The following is a 14,651-nucleotide window of genomic DNA, read 5'->3' on the forward strand; positions in this document are numbered from 1 at the left end:
TTTCTTATTCCCTATCACTTGGCAGGGGTTTACTGGCATTTTCAGAAGTTTCTTAGAGAAATCGTTTGTAACTTTAACAAGACTGGATATAAGGAGAAAAGCTTTGAAAGGGGGTGGGGGTGGGGGTGGAGTGCTTGTACAAGCAGCAGATGAATAGGATTTGGAACCTGGCGGGAATTTAGAAATGATCCCCTTCCACTTTACTGGTTCGTGATACATAAAAAAAAAACAGGATTAATTTAGAAAGAGAGAGTAACTTGCTTCAGGCCATGCAGAAAGTAAAGATGATCCCAGAGGTTTCTAATCCTAGTCCTCAGGATTCAGATTTACAATTCTTCAATAATGTGTTTAAAAAGTTGACTATTTCCTAACTGATGGCCGCCCTATTGCTTTATTCTGCAACTGCAATTCACGGAAAATTCCTCAATCGGAAACGGAAGTTTCTCCAGACATACGCAAGGACCACCTGAATTTTTAGATGTTACTTTTGGAGAAAAAAAAAATCTGTCTTTTATTCTTTTCCCTCCCGTCATTACTTACCAGGAAATCCTAATATAGTTTAGACTTTTATTGCCAGTATATGGAGGTAGAAAGGGGCACAGGTCACTTGGATTGTTGGAGGACATTGGTCTCCGCCCAAAGAAGGCTGCGATTTTCAGGGTTGGGTTCCTTGCAGCCTGGCAGTTCTTGGGTACAATTAAATGCCCCGGCATCTCTGACGTCGGTCGGTCCCTGGGCCGCTGAGATGCGTAGCAGGAAGTTCTCCAGGTCAGTCCAAAGACTCGGGAAAGCGCGCGCGGCCCCGTTTGACTCTCGAATCTCCCGCGCGACTCTTCCACCAATGGTATCTAGAGGGGGTGGGACTACGTCAGCCCTAGCGCCAATGAGAGGACGGCGAACGGGTCAACCCTCCTCCGTTGATTGGTGTGCGAGGGGATATGGCGCCAAGTTCGAAGAGGATATAAAGCCGGTCCGAGGGGTAGGTTGGCCGCTTTGAATGCTTCAGCTCGTACCTGTCAGAGCGGACGTCTCTCCAGCTTCCTCTGTCCACTCTTCTCCTGCTGCTGCCTGCTAGCGCCTCACCTAGTCCGCCTTCCCGCTGCCGCCATGCTGTCCTCTCGCACCCCGCTGTCCCCTGTCACCGACCAGCAGCAACTTCACCTTTCCCCCCTAAAGGCACTCCAGCTTACAGATAAGGAGAACACGGTGCGTGAGTAGTGTGGCGCGCCAGTGGCGTGTGTGTGAGCTCCTTAGGACCAAGGACTCTTCTGCCTGTTTTTTGGTATCCTTAGCACAGTTCCCGGCACACCCTAGGCCCTTAACAAATGTTTATGGAATGAACGGAGTGTGTGTGTGTGTCTGTCTAGGAGAACCCGGTAGTGAGTGGAGGGGGGGGGTGAATGTGAACACCTGGAGTTCAGGGACTGCCTTTGCCCTTTCTTGTTTCCCTAGCACTTAGCACAAGGCCTCTGGCATATAGTAGGCGCTTAATAGTTGCTTATTGAATTAAGTATGGGTTCAGCTCAGTTTGTATGCATGCAATATGAGCTTCTGCATAAAGACAGACCTGTCCTGGAGGGCCCCAAGGCCTAAGAGAAGGGAAAGTGAAGGAACAGGGCCGAAGCTAGAGGTGGAGGCAGGGCCAGTCACCCCATCCTTCCTTCACCCCTTGCTCACGGGGCTCGCTTATGCTTGCTTCTTTTCCAGCCTCCGTCCCTGAATAGCACTCGAATTCTGGCCAGTAAGGCGGCGAGAAAGATTTTTCAGGAGCCCACGGAGCCGGTGAGTTGTCCTTGGCTGCTGCAAGATAAGGTGGGGGTTGGGGAGAGTGGGGAGAAGCAGCTCTGCGGGAAGGGAAGGGTGTGGGGTGTGTAGAAACTGAAGCCGGTGGAATTTGGTCTTGGCGCCAAATGCCTCTTTGTCTGAGCAGCTGTTTCCTCTTCACCCTATCCCTGCTGCCCTTGCAGCCCCACCTTCTTACCTTCCCCGCCTCTTTTCTCCTTCCTCTCTTTTCCCGCCTCGATGCTCCCTCCCTCTATTCTGCCTTATCCCCATTCAAATTTCCCCCTACCTCCTTCCATCCTTCCCTCCTCTTTTTCCCTTACTGGCCTTTTTTTCATCTCTTTTCCTTCCTATGGAAGCTTTTTCATGAGACTTTACTTTATTTTAACCTGCTTGTCCAGGTAAAAAATGGGCCAGCCCACCCAAGCAAGGAAGATGAACCACTCCTGAGGGAGAATCCTAGGCGCTTTGTCATCTTCCCCATTGAGTACCATGACATTTGGCACATGTATAAGAAAGCAGAGGCCTCCTTCTGGACAGCTGAGGAGGTGAGACTTTCTTAGAACCTGCAGAAGCTGGTTGTCAGAATTGTTAGAAAGTACCCTTTAAGCTTTAACTTACATTTCAGTAGCTCTGTATTAGAAAAAGGATCTCTTCAACTTCATTTTTAGAAGTGAACTTGCATTCATTATATCCCATTATAGCTATTGGGGAATTTTTTTCTATTAGTGTTTTAGATTTCTTTGGGGTAGGGATGGTCTTATTTAAACTTACCAGTGGCCCTGAAAGTCCTTAAGAGTTACCTAGAAAATATGTTGAATTTGACTATGGCATGGTAGAAGACTAGGATTGAGGCAGGAAGTTTGGGTTCTAGTCCTGCCCCTGAAAAACTGTGTAACTGGAAAGCAAATTACTTAACCCATCAGCCCTTCTGGCATTTCTTTATAAATGACAAGAGAGGGACCCTGATCTTGGTCTTTGGAGTGAGTTGCCACACCAGCCAGGCCCCCTACATTTATGAAATCACAAATCTAGGCATTCCCCATCCCCCTACTCTGGTCTTATGGAGTCTGCAATATAATAGGAGGTGATAAGGCATGCTCTCATGTGAATGGATGTTAGGTGTTATAACTAATATGCATCTCAGGAAAAAAAATCTTACTGATTTCCCTAAGGGAAGCTTAAGTTCTTTTTATGCTGAAAATAAGTTTTTGAACTTTAGGTGGATCTTTCTAAGGATATTCAGCACTGGGAAACTTTGAAGTCTGAGGAGAAATACTTCATATCTCATGTGTTAGCTTTCTTCGCAGCAAGTGATGGCATAGTAAATGAAAATTTGGTAAGTTTATGGGAAGCATCGAGTCTCAGCTTAAAAAAAATCGATAGTAGAAAGACCTTATCAATTTTGGGCATATTGTCCTAATTTCCTTACAAAGTAGAATAAAGATGGGTAAAATATTTTCTATATGCAATCTGTGAGCATTTTTGATTGAGGTGGGTTTGGGCCTTAACTCATTTAGGTGCCTTTGGACTTTAACACTGATTGCATTTATCTAGCCAAAATAAGAGCCCTGGAATCTCATCTTGATCCCATGACTCAAGTAACTGGAAGTCAAATAATCAAGTTAATATCTGGATAGGTTGCAGCTTGTTTGATGTTTAATCTTTGTTTCTCCACTAGGTGGAGCGGTTTAGCCAAGAAGTACAGGTAACAGAAGCCCGCTGCTTCTATGGCTTCCAAATTGCAATGGAAAACATACATTCTGAAATGTATAGTCTCCTTATTGACACATATATTAAGGACCCCAAAGAAAGGTTGGTATTTACTACCTCTGTTCTATATGTGTATTTGGTTTTTAGGACTTAACAATGTCACTAATTGTATTTAAATGTTTGGACAAACATAAGGATTTTAATATTTTAAACTGGAATGAGCAGATGCCTAGGAATTAATAATATATGCAAAAGCTCATTAGTTCTACATTATGAGAGATAGAGCAAAAGGCCAAATATGTTTCTTTTCTGTATTTGCTTTTATTAGATATCTATTTAAAAACAGGTTCAATCACTCTTTTAGAGATTAAAGGGATCTTAAAGAAAATCTAGTCTATAAATAGTCCAACTTTTCTCATTTTATAAATGAAACAGTAATTTCCTTAAGGTAATGCCTAGTTCATGGCAGAGCTGAGATTTAAATCTCCTGATTACTAGTTCAGTCATTTCTTCATCAAATTAAAAAAATTATAAATATTATTTGAAAGATGGCACTGTATGAGAGATAAATGAATACTATGTGCTTTCTGCCTTCAAAGGGTTTATAATCAGAGAAGGTCATATATATATCCTATGTTATTCTGTACACACAGACACACTACTAGAAAATTACACAGTAAAGTACTTATAGGAGCTAAAAAGACCAAGACTACTTCTGATGAGCAAGCAGGAAAGGTAGCAATTAGGCTGTATTTTAAAGGTAGGAGATGTGGTCATACAGGAAAAAAACAACATGGAATTAAGAAAATGAAGTATGCTTTGACTGGAGAGTGAATACATGTCAAGTTACCGCTGAGTAATTGAGTACATTTAATGAAAATTAAAAGTTTAAACTTAGATCTTCCTGAAAGAACATAGAACTTGGTGGGGATATAGGTTGAATAAGACTAGGGAAAGATTAAGGGATAAGAAGGCTAGTAAAATAGTTCAAATAATTTTTCATATGTCATTTTATTTTAGATCCTCACAAGACCTGTGAAATTGAGTAAATGTTCTGATTTTACAGGTCAAGAAATTGAAATGCAGAGGGGTTGTTACATGTCTTAGGTCAAAGTAAAGGGGGAAGCTGGTTTTGATTTAAGTGTTCCAAAGTTCTTTTTACCATAGCATATGGGGGTCTGAACTAAGGTGGCAGGGGAAGATAGAAAAGGACAATGGCAAAGGATATTGCAAAGGAAGAAAAAGCCAAGGGTAGTTTAAGAAATGATATTTGGGAGCTTGAGGGAATAGTATTTTTTATTTATAAAAATAGTAGAGCTCAGTTGAAGGAGATGGTTATCTTTTCTTTCATGATTTCTATTTTCTACAACCTGGTGGAAGATAGGACACTGGACTTAGGTTCAAATCTTCCTTCAGATACTTGCTGTATAATCCTGGGCATATTTTATTTCTGCATGGAGGCAAGCTCTTTAAAAGTTGTGATTTAAGTTCTGTGTTTTGTTCTCAAAATGCTAGTTTGAGAATTATGGATGAGTAAACTTTATGGCTAAATTGATTTTCAGGGATCTGAGAATAAGAAGCAAGGGCCTATGAAAGCTTTTGGGCTTAGATGATCTGCTTTTAAAATGTGAATTGGCTTCAGATAAGATAATACAGCCTTTGCAAAGGCACTGAGAAAAGGTTCACACAGCTATTCAACTCTGAGACTACTCTTGTCAGCTGCCACTTTGCCTCTCAGTAGAATTAGGGACTGGATCTGTGATTTTATTTGTATAGAGAATCTCCCAGTGGAAGATATACTCCCAATTCAGGTGGGCACCTTTTTTTTGTAATTTAAAAGTCTTAAGAGTTGTCTAGAAGCCTAAGAAGTTGTGACATATATAGGATCACATAAGTAATATATATGTATATATCAGAGCCAGACCTTGAACCCAGGTATTATCAGCTTCAAATGGACAGTTCACTATCCACTATAGTATACTTTTTCCTTGTCTCTCTTAGCTGGAGGCAGGCAGGTAGGATAGTGGCTAAAGCTGAAATTAAGACCTAAGTTCAAATCCAGCTTCAGACACTATATGACTCTGGACAATCTCTGTCTCCTTATCTAAATAACAAGAGAATGCCTACCATGTGTCAGATGCTGCTAATTGCTTTATAAATATTACAGGATTAGTGTATGAACAAAATAAGGTAATATGCTTTGCAAACCTTCAAAGTCTTATATAAATGCTAGCTGATACTATTGCTATCTTAGCATATTAATGTTTACATTATCATTTGTGAAGTCAATGCCATTTGTCCCTCTTACTCAAAGCTTGTAATTTGAAAAAAAAGCTTAATTTGCTAATTTTATGCATATTCCCTAGGGAATTTCTCTTCAATGCCATTGAAACACTACCTTGTGTTAAAAAGAAAGCTGACTGGGCCTTACGATGGATTGGGGACAAAGAAGCAACATACGGTAAATAAGTTTGGGGAACTTAGAAAATTACATAGAGCATTTTTTTTTAACTGTATGAATTCAGAAATTCTTATATAATGTAATTCTTGTATAATTCTAATACTTTGTTGTAAATGGCAAAACTGAGGCATATAATGACTGAACAAAAGCCATGTTGATTTGAGTTAGAATTTCATAACTGCTAGGCACAGTTCCCATTTTAGTCTACTAAGTCATGTTAGGGTTTTTTTGTCTAGATTTCAGTGATGAAACAGCTGTTATTGTGGTAGGTGCCTTGGCCCTTGGAAGCTAGACTTTCCATCATCCTTAGCTGCTTGAAAATGTGACGTGTTTGTAGTTTCAGGAGCTGTTAACTTATCACTATTTTTATGTTTTCATCAAATTTTTATTCTAATTTTAATGTGCCAGTTTATGTTGAATTGTTATCTTGACTAGATAGTATTTCCTGTTTAAATGATACAGATAATCCTCATGATTCTTTTTAAATTTTTTAATTAAAAAAAAAAACACCTTACCTTCCACCTTAGAATCAATACAATGTATTGCTTCCAAGGCAGAAGAATGGTAAGAGCTAGGCAGTGGGAATTAAGTGACTTCCCCAGGGTCACACAGCTAGGAAAAATCTGAGTCCAAATTTGAGCCTCTTCATGATTCTTAAAATCTTGATCCACATGCAAAAAAGGGACAAAGGATTTCTTTTTAGATCTTGTTTTGCTTAAGATTTAGATTCATTAGATATTAATGGAAACCTTAATTTACCTTTTTTTAAACAGGTGAACGTGTTGTAGCTTTTGCAGCAGTTGAAGGAATCTTCTTTTCTGGCTCTTTTGCATCCATATTCTGGCTCAAGAAACGAGGTTTAATGCCTGGATTAACTTTTTCAAATGAACTTATTAGCAGAGATGAGGTAAATGTATAAACAAATTATGGATAATTCAACATGTATTATAAATTTGATGGGGTTAAGTTAAATTCTTGGAGAGTGGTAGGATCACAGATATAGAGCTCTGAAAGGATGGAAGACCATCCAGTCCAAACTCATTCTCTAGAGGCCAAGGGAAGTTGTGACTTGCTCAAGCTCATCTGAAGTAGAAAGTGAGAGGCAGGATCTGAAGCCAGGGCTTCTGATTCCTCCAGAGTTAGTCCTCTACCATACCACATGGCCTTCCTTCAATACTACTCTTTTACTCTGAGTGAATGAATATAATATCAGCAAGTTCTGACTTTTTGGAATAATTACCCCAAATCTAGTGGATCTTAGAATTCTATACAGAAGCAGTCTTTTATTTTGACACTAATGGTACAATGTAAATTATTGGTAGGGAAGGAGAAAGGGTCAGGGTTCATTCAGTGTTTAAAATTCTTTTTTGTTTTTGTTGTTAAAACATTAAAAAGCAATACACCTATTGAACAGTTAGGAGCTAATCAATGTGGCTGCTTAAATTCAGATTACATAGTTAAGATGCTCATGGAATTCCTTACACATAATAGATACTCAATAAATGCTTGCTGAATTGAATTGACGGGCTACAATGTGACTTTTTTTCCCTCTGCTAATCCAAGTTCCCAATTTAAAGAATGTTGAACTTGATAATAGCTACAAATTCTTGAGGAATTTTCTTTTCATTGTTATTGAATGGTTAACATATCCTTGATTAGTCCTAGTATATCTAATGAATGCATTTAGATTTATTGGACATAATGGTAGGATGCAACTTTTTTCTTTTAAAAAAACCAAACCCTTATCTTCTCTTAGAATTGATACTAAGTAGGTAACTGGGGGTTGCTCAGGGTCACATAGCTAGGAAGTGTCTGGGGTCAAATTTGAACCCTAGACTTCCCATCTCTATCCCTGGTTCTCATTCCACTGAACCACCTAGGTACCCTTTAGAATGCTTCTTGAATTGAATGATGAGATATTAAGTAAGATGATTAGGTTTTAAGTGATCTTTTTTTCCCAGTACCACAGCTGTGACCCTAAATCCATGAGAAATTGTTGCTCTATATGAACTTTCAGTGGGTGAGGTCAAACTATTTTTTTTTAACTCATACCTTCTGTTTTAGAATTGATACTAAGTATGTATATCTGATAACAATAACAAGCAAGCATTTATTGAGTGCCTACTATGCAGAAGAGCAGTAAGGGCTAGGCAATGTGGGTTAGGGTCACACAGCAAGGAAGTGTCTGAGGCCAGATTTGAACCTAGGACCTCCTATCTCTAGGCCTGATTTTCAATCCACTGAGCTACCCAGCATCTGCAAGGTGTGTTGTTTTGATGCAACTCTTAAACTTGTATAATTTTTTTTGGTAGTCAAGGATAGAGCTCTAGGAGTAGTTAAATAAATGTGACGACTTTTCATTTTGCTTAGTTTGTAAGAAATGTGAAAAAAATCTTACTCTCCTTAAATATGCAATCTTTGTATTTATTAAATGAGTGAAATATTGTTATAACATCTTTAGGTCAGTTTTCTAGGCCTTGAAAATCAACATGAGCTTCTGAATGATGCTGTTGTCCACCTACTACAGTGGGGAGAAAGGCATTTGTGGAACTCATGTTAATACCCCTAAAGTGTTTCTCATCACTGGGGGGAAGAGGTGGGGAGCTCTGTAATAAGATGGATAATACATTACCCTGAGAAAGTCACTTAATTTTTCAGTGTCCTGTTCTAAGACTAGAAAACGAAGAGTTATAAATCGTAGTGGTGGTGGGAATTTCTTACAACAATAAACCTGGATCCAGGAAAAAAACACACACACACAGAGGCTATTCCTTAATTAACTTCTAAGTATAAGACTCTTCTCCCCTTCATTTTATGGTCATCTATTTAATATTTTTAGCAGAAAGAACACTCAACTTGGAATCAAAGGGCCTGGGCTCAAAACCTACCTCTACCTCTGAACATAACCTTGAGCAAGGGACAAGCATTTGCCCCTTGATTAGAGGCAATAGGTATCCAAGAAAAGAGCCCTGGATTTGCCAGGCAGAGATCTAAACTCCAGCTCTGCTACTTATAACCTGTGACTTTAAGCAAGTCATCTCACCCCTCTGCACCTAACAAGAGGCAAACATTAAGTACCTACCATATGTCAAGCACTACATTTGAAAATGTAAAAAGAACCATTCTCCCCCAAAGAAAACAATCCCTCAATAACCAGTCCCTGCTGTTAAAAGAGTTTACAGCCTAAAAGGGGATTGGGTTTTGTCCAAAGATCTCTTTTGAGTTTCATATCCAGAAACATGACTGATTTTGATTATTCTGAAATTGTGGCATTTAATGATACTCAGTTGTATAGCAACTCTGGAAGACTTGATGTTCAAAATATGTGATTTTTATTTCAGAAAAAGGTCACTAAAGCAAATCATAGTTTCCTCCCCAGTGCCTTTAGCTTTCTCTTTTCTCATTCAGGTCTAGATTGAGTTTATTATCTATGTTATTTGTTATCCATCAAAAGTGTGTATCATTGGATGAGAGGCGCTTGATTTTTTCCTTTGTGTATAGTTTGACTGAAAACCAGTCTCTTAATTTTAAACTAGTGTTGTCTTTGGCTACTGAAGCTCTGCTTGGGGGTGTTTGTTGGCTGGGGCAATTTAAAGTTTTCTTTTGCTTTGTGAATGTATTACATTGGTTATATTTTCTTAGGTAATGGTGATATCTTGTGTCTCCCCCTTTCCATTTCCTGTTTTCCCCTTTGTTTAGTCAAGTTAAAAAGCATATTAATCACAAGCCATTGTAATTTAGTATGAATTTAATTTTTTAATCCAAAATTTTAAGAATAAAGACAATTTAGAAATGACATCCATTTTAGTAGCTAGTAATTAGTAGTAAAAAGTAGTGAGAAATTTCACCATTAGTGAGAAAAACTGAGTTTGAATGTGGACATGTCCAGCAAATGCTTCCTGATTCTCACAAAGTAAAGGTTTGAAGCTTTTTTTGATCAAACCTAGCCTGATCCTGAGTCCTTTTCACCATCTGCTTTCATGTCCACATTTTCATCAAAGTTACTGAGTATTAAACAATATATTGGTTTTTAATTTGAGGAGGCCTTATCAAGATCAGCTTTATGATGAAACTAAAATGTTTTTATAGAAATTTTCCTACCTTGTCCTTTATGCCAGTTATTGGTACATAAGCATTATTAGTTTTATGATGATCTTAAAGTTATCATGAGCTATTGATACAACCAGTTTTACATACATATATGTGTATGTTTATATGTATATAGTCTTTTTAAGGTTTTCATGAATATTGCATTGAGTTGGCCCAGTGTTCCATGAAGCCAACTCTTCCAATTTCTTTGTTTCTCTAAAGGGAATCATTTTCTTAAATTGCAACTTCCCTACCTTATTTCATTTAAAGCGAGAATATCTGTTATAGTTTATTTCTCCCTGTGGTTAAGTCTACTTGGTTAGCAAATTAGAATCTCATACGTCAGAGTACTTACCAATAGTTAATGTTAATAACCTATAATAAAAACACTGGTTTTTAGCAGCCTTAGCCTGTTAATCCATTTTGCTGTTGCTTCTGCAAAAGCAAAAGGTAACCATGGAGAACTGAGCCACTTTATTTTGATTTGTTTCATGTGTTTCTTTCTTTGGCCAAAGAATTAATTTCATATTAATGATGAATGCTTTTAGAATTAGCTGGGTTGGTCAGAAAGTAGATGGTCCGTTATGAGACCTATATATACTCAAAACATTTCCAGTATTGTGTAGACACTCCCAAAACTTGTTCTCTACTGGGACTACCAGAGGACCCACCCAGAGGCAAGTCCATACCCTGTGGAGATATCAAAGTAGACTTCTGTGGAAATGCACTTAAGTAGAATACAACAAAGGCAATAAAATAATTTTTGTACCCTAAATCTTAACAGAAAGAAAAATTTGCTGACTTAATGATTATTTTCATTAATATCTCTTTAAATGTTCTTCTAGGGCTTACATTGTGATTTTGCCTGCTTAATGTTCAAACACCTGGTGCACAAGCCTTCAGAGGAAAAAGTAAAAGAAATTATCGTCAATGCTGTTAGAATAGAACAGGTGGGTAATAACACCTTTTTTTTTTTTCTTTCGTTTCAAACTAAATTTTTTTAGGTTATAGCTCTTAAAAAATTCACAAATTTTGTTTTTTCTCTATAGGAGTTCTTGACTGAAGCTTTGCCTGTAAAGTTGATTGGAATGAATTGCACTTTAATGAAGCAATACATTGAATTTGTAGCAGACAGACTTATGTTGGAACTAGGTTTTAGCAAGGTAACATTTTAAATAGTCTTTTTGTAGTGCTAAATATAGTACACAAAGAAGGTTGTTCTGAATTTGTATTGATTTGAATTTTGTCTCTTTCAGATTTTTAGAGCAGAAAATCCATTTGATTTTATGGAGAATATCTCATTGGAAGGGAAAACTAACTTCTTTGAGAAGAGAGTAGGAGAATATCAGAGAATGGGAGTGATGTCAAGTCCAACTGAGAATTCTTTTACCTTGGATGCAGACTTCTAGATGAACTGAAGACTTGCAGTGATTTGACTTTTTTTTGCCCCACCAGGAAAATCTGAAACTTTTAATGCTACACAGTAAAATGACTGTACTAAGAAATGGCCGTTATTGGCATTTGAGACTGTTGTGTAGCTACCTCAGAAAATCTTGTTTAAAGTTGCAAGTGGTGTTGCTTGGGGTGCCCTGGTACTTGACATAAGCTACTCAGATTTTTGTGAAAGATCTGAAAATGAAAGTGTTAATGCTTTTGCAAGGAGACTGATTTTAGATGTCTTTCTGTAGCTTTAATGTCTTAGCCTATTTGGCTTTAGAATGGGGAAGACTCCCTTATGCTAGTTTAATGCAACAAGATTGAACCCTTGGTTTCTAGGCAGTTCCATCCATAGTTGGAAAATGGCAGGCCTCACTGCTTGCTGCAAAGCAAGTTTTAAAAAGTTTACTTTATTCTTTTTTAAATAGTTTGTACATAAAGCTGGCACTTTACATAAAAATAAAAAAAACACATTTGTACTGTTGAAAAGTGGAAATCCGAGTTATTGTCATTGCTTCAGGTTATGGCCACATAAAGGATGTGTGATTTTACTTGTGGCTGTTCTTCGTGAGACACAAGATTATAATCACCCTATGGGAGTCACTGTGGTTGTAAAAAATCTTCATCTTAATGGCCAATGAGATGAAGAGCCTTTCAGAATTTAGGCAAGTTCTTGGAAAACAGATAATTGCTTATGCCTTTCTAATTTTGTAGCATCTACAATTTATTCCATTGCAATATACTTCAAGAACCCAGGATCACCCTATTTCCTAGTTAGGCATCTGAGGATTTTACCAGTGGATGGCACTTCTCATAGGAGAAACTAAGGAGTAATAAACTTGGCACATAAGGGAAATTTCCTCCTGGAAATTGTTGCAAGTTCAGTTGCCTTCTCTTTAATTTAGTGTTAAGAATAGCCCAGTTAGTTGCCAAATATAAAATGCTTAAAATTCAGTATCAAATTAAAAAGGTGTTGAGTGATTTGAAGACTTTGCGATTCTAACATCTAGCTAAGAAGGACCTTGACAACCTCCATCTAAGTGAGGAGACAAATGTCCAAAGATCAATTGGGTGTGTGATATAGAAATGTATATATCTTAACATAAAATCTAGACTGTCCTTAATGTGCTTAATTTTCTATACTTAGCTAATTGACTACTAAAAAGAATAAGAATTGAAACATCTAGGCTCACAAATGATGGAGCCCAAATTAATATTGTTAAAGTTAAATATTTTCTAGCTAGAATAAGAAAAAACAAACTTGCTTCTAAAATTGATAGGCTATGGGGCAGCTAGGCGACTCAATGGATAGAGTCAGACTGGGAGACAGGAGGTCCTGGCTCAAATCTGGACTCTTGACAGCTTCCCAGCTGTGTCATCCTGGGCAAGACATTTGACCTCCATTGCTTAGCCCTCACTGCTTTCCTGCCATGGAACTGATACTTGATATTGGTTTTAAGACAGAAGATCATTAAAAAAAAATTGATAGGGTAAAGGTAATGTACCACATTTAGAATTTGGGTAGTTTAAATTTGTGAGAGTGAAGAAGTTAGTCTGTAACATTTATAGAATTATTGTAAAATCTATAAGTGCACAGGGTTGGATAGCAGATTTGACAACTGTTGGGTCTAGATTGCCAGGAGAGGGGATGGGAATATTAAATGTTATACATGGGGTGACTAGGATATGGTTTGGTATTTTGTATGGCAGGTAGCTGGAGTGGACACTGGAGGTGAATGCTTGAGGGTGAGGGCAGAAATCCCCAGTGTACTGTGACCCAAGCAGAGGGTTGAAAGGGCAGTTTCTCTGAGGAGAGGGCAATAATCTGGTAAATGATATAAAGTGAGCAATTGCTGAGGACGGAGCACCCTGAGTTTGCTGAATCACTCAAATGCTAATCATTGAGCCATATGTTTTCTAGAAGTAGTGACTAGAATTTTTTTTTTTTTAACCCTTGTACTTTGGTGTATTGTCTCATAAGTGGAAGATTGGTAAGGGTGGGCAATGAGGGTCAAGTGACTTGCCCAGGGTCACACAGCTGGGAAGTGGCTGAGGCTGGGTTTGAACCTAGGACCTCCTGTCTCTAGGCCTGACTCTCACTCCACTGAGCTACCCAGCTGCCCCCTAGAATTTTTTTAGTATTTTACAGACATTAAATCCCTGAAGATAGGTACTCATCCCTATTTTACAGATGCAGAAACTGAAGTATAGAGGTTAAATGATTTGCCCAGAATCATACAACAGTAAGTGTAGAGGATGGGGAACAAAGTCAGATCTTTGTCTCCCAAGCTCAGTGCTATCTATTGTGTCACCCTAGTACTTCAGTTTAGTTCTCATGGGCTGTGCTTCCTTTCCTCTCTTTCCATTAGGAAAATTGGCCTCTAAATCAAGATTCTTTGTCAATTGGTCCTGCCTAGGTCTTAGCAAAGTTGGCTAGATATGTTTTGGTAAATCACTTGTTATTAAAGTCCTTCCCATCTCTGACTTCCTTATCTTTAAGGGGATGGAAAGGAACTGGAGTTTGTTAGGGAATAGCAAGTTATTTTCTAAGTGGCAGATCACATCTATAAACATAAATAGTAACTAGTAACATTTACATGGTTCATACAAAGGATGTAAAATTTAAATTAAGCATCTAGGTATATCAATTTCTATCAAATCAAATATCAGTCGTCATTTGTTTTCTCTTTTTAAGGAAAACCCTTTATGGGCACTGAAACTCTGGCTTATATAGAGATCTGGTTAATGCTAGGTAATTTGATTAAATCTGAAATCTTAGAACCTTGACTATACCCTTCAACTTTACACCTAGTCTTAATTCTTTCTGTATTTGCATTGGTGCTTGAGGAGTTATTTTAGGTAATATTTTTGTAGCAGTAATGCTACAAAATGATAGCATGAAGAGAGACTGGATTTTGGATATTTCCCCATTTCCGTTTTGCGCCAGGTCCACTGTACCAGGAGACTAATTCAAGTAATTTGCTTGATCTGATTATATCCAAAGATGTTTCTGAACTCAAACATTTTCACCTACTTTGGTCTTGATCAGACCTTAAATACTGTATTTGTGTCCTATTTCATTAGATGTACTGTATAAATAAAGATAATAGGATAGATCCTACTAACATTGAAAACTTCTTAAGTTCTAGAAGAGTTCATCATTTGCATA

General features: G+C 37.9%; 1 protein-coding gene across 3 annotated transcripts; it reads left to right on the forward strand.

Moving 5' to 3' along the window:
- The first annotated feature begins 1,007 nt into the window (after window positions 1-1,007).
- RRM2 (ribonucleotide reductase regulatory subunit M2) lies at window positions 1,008-11,944 on the forward strand. 3 transcript variants are annotated; one of them, XM_044660951.1, is made up of 10 exons: window positions 1,008-1,206; window positions 1,708-1,782; window positions 2,184-2,330; window positions 3,005-3,121; window positions 3,464-3,597; window positions 5,862-5,956; window positions 6,730-6,863; window positions 10,891-10,995; window positions 11,095-11,208; window positions 11,302-11,944. In XM_044660951.1, the coding sequence occupies exons 1-10, from the start codon at window positions 1,108-1,110 to the stop codon at window positions 11,452-11,454; spliced, it is 1,173 nt and encodes a 390-aa protein (XP_044516886.1). In that variant the 5' UTR covers window positions 1,008-1,107; the 3' UTR covers window positions 11,455-11,944. The 3 variants fall into 3 exon arrangements, with proteins under 3 accessions (XP_044516886.1, XP_044516884.1, XP_044516885.1); XM_044660949.1 differs by having other exon boundaries at window positions 1,022-1,206; window positions 1,708-1,789; window positions 2,200-2,330; XM_044660950.1 differs by having other exon boundaries at window positions 1,022-1,206; window positions 1,708-1,786; window positions 2,200-2,330.
- Window positions 11,945-14,651: the final 2,707 nt, after the last annotated feature.

The sequence above is a fragment of the Gracilinanus agilis genome, chromosome 2, assembly GCF_016433145.1.
Source record: "Gracilinanus agilis isolate LMUSP501 chromosome 2, AgileGrace, whole genome shotgun sequence".
Lineage (NCBI taxonomy): Eukaryota > Metazoa > Chordata > Mammalia > Didelphimorphia > Didelphidae > Gracilinanus > Gracilinanus agilis.

Coding starts and splice junctions, on each gene's coding strand:
- RRM2 (XM_044660951.1), top strand. CDS start 1,108: ATGCTGTCCTCTCGCACCCCGCTGTCCCCTGTCACCGACCAGCAGCAA. Junction 2,331..3,004: donor CCTTCTGGACAGCTGAGGAG/GTGAGACTTTCT, acceptor TTTGAACTTTAG/GTGGATCTTTCTAAGGATAT. Junction 3,598..5,861: donor ATTAAGGACCCCAAAGAAAG/GTTGGTATTTAC, acceptor CATATTCCCTAG/GGAATTTCTCTTCAATGCCA.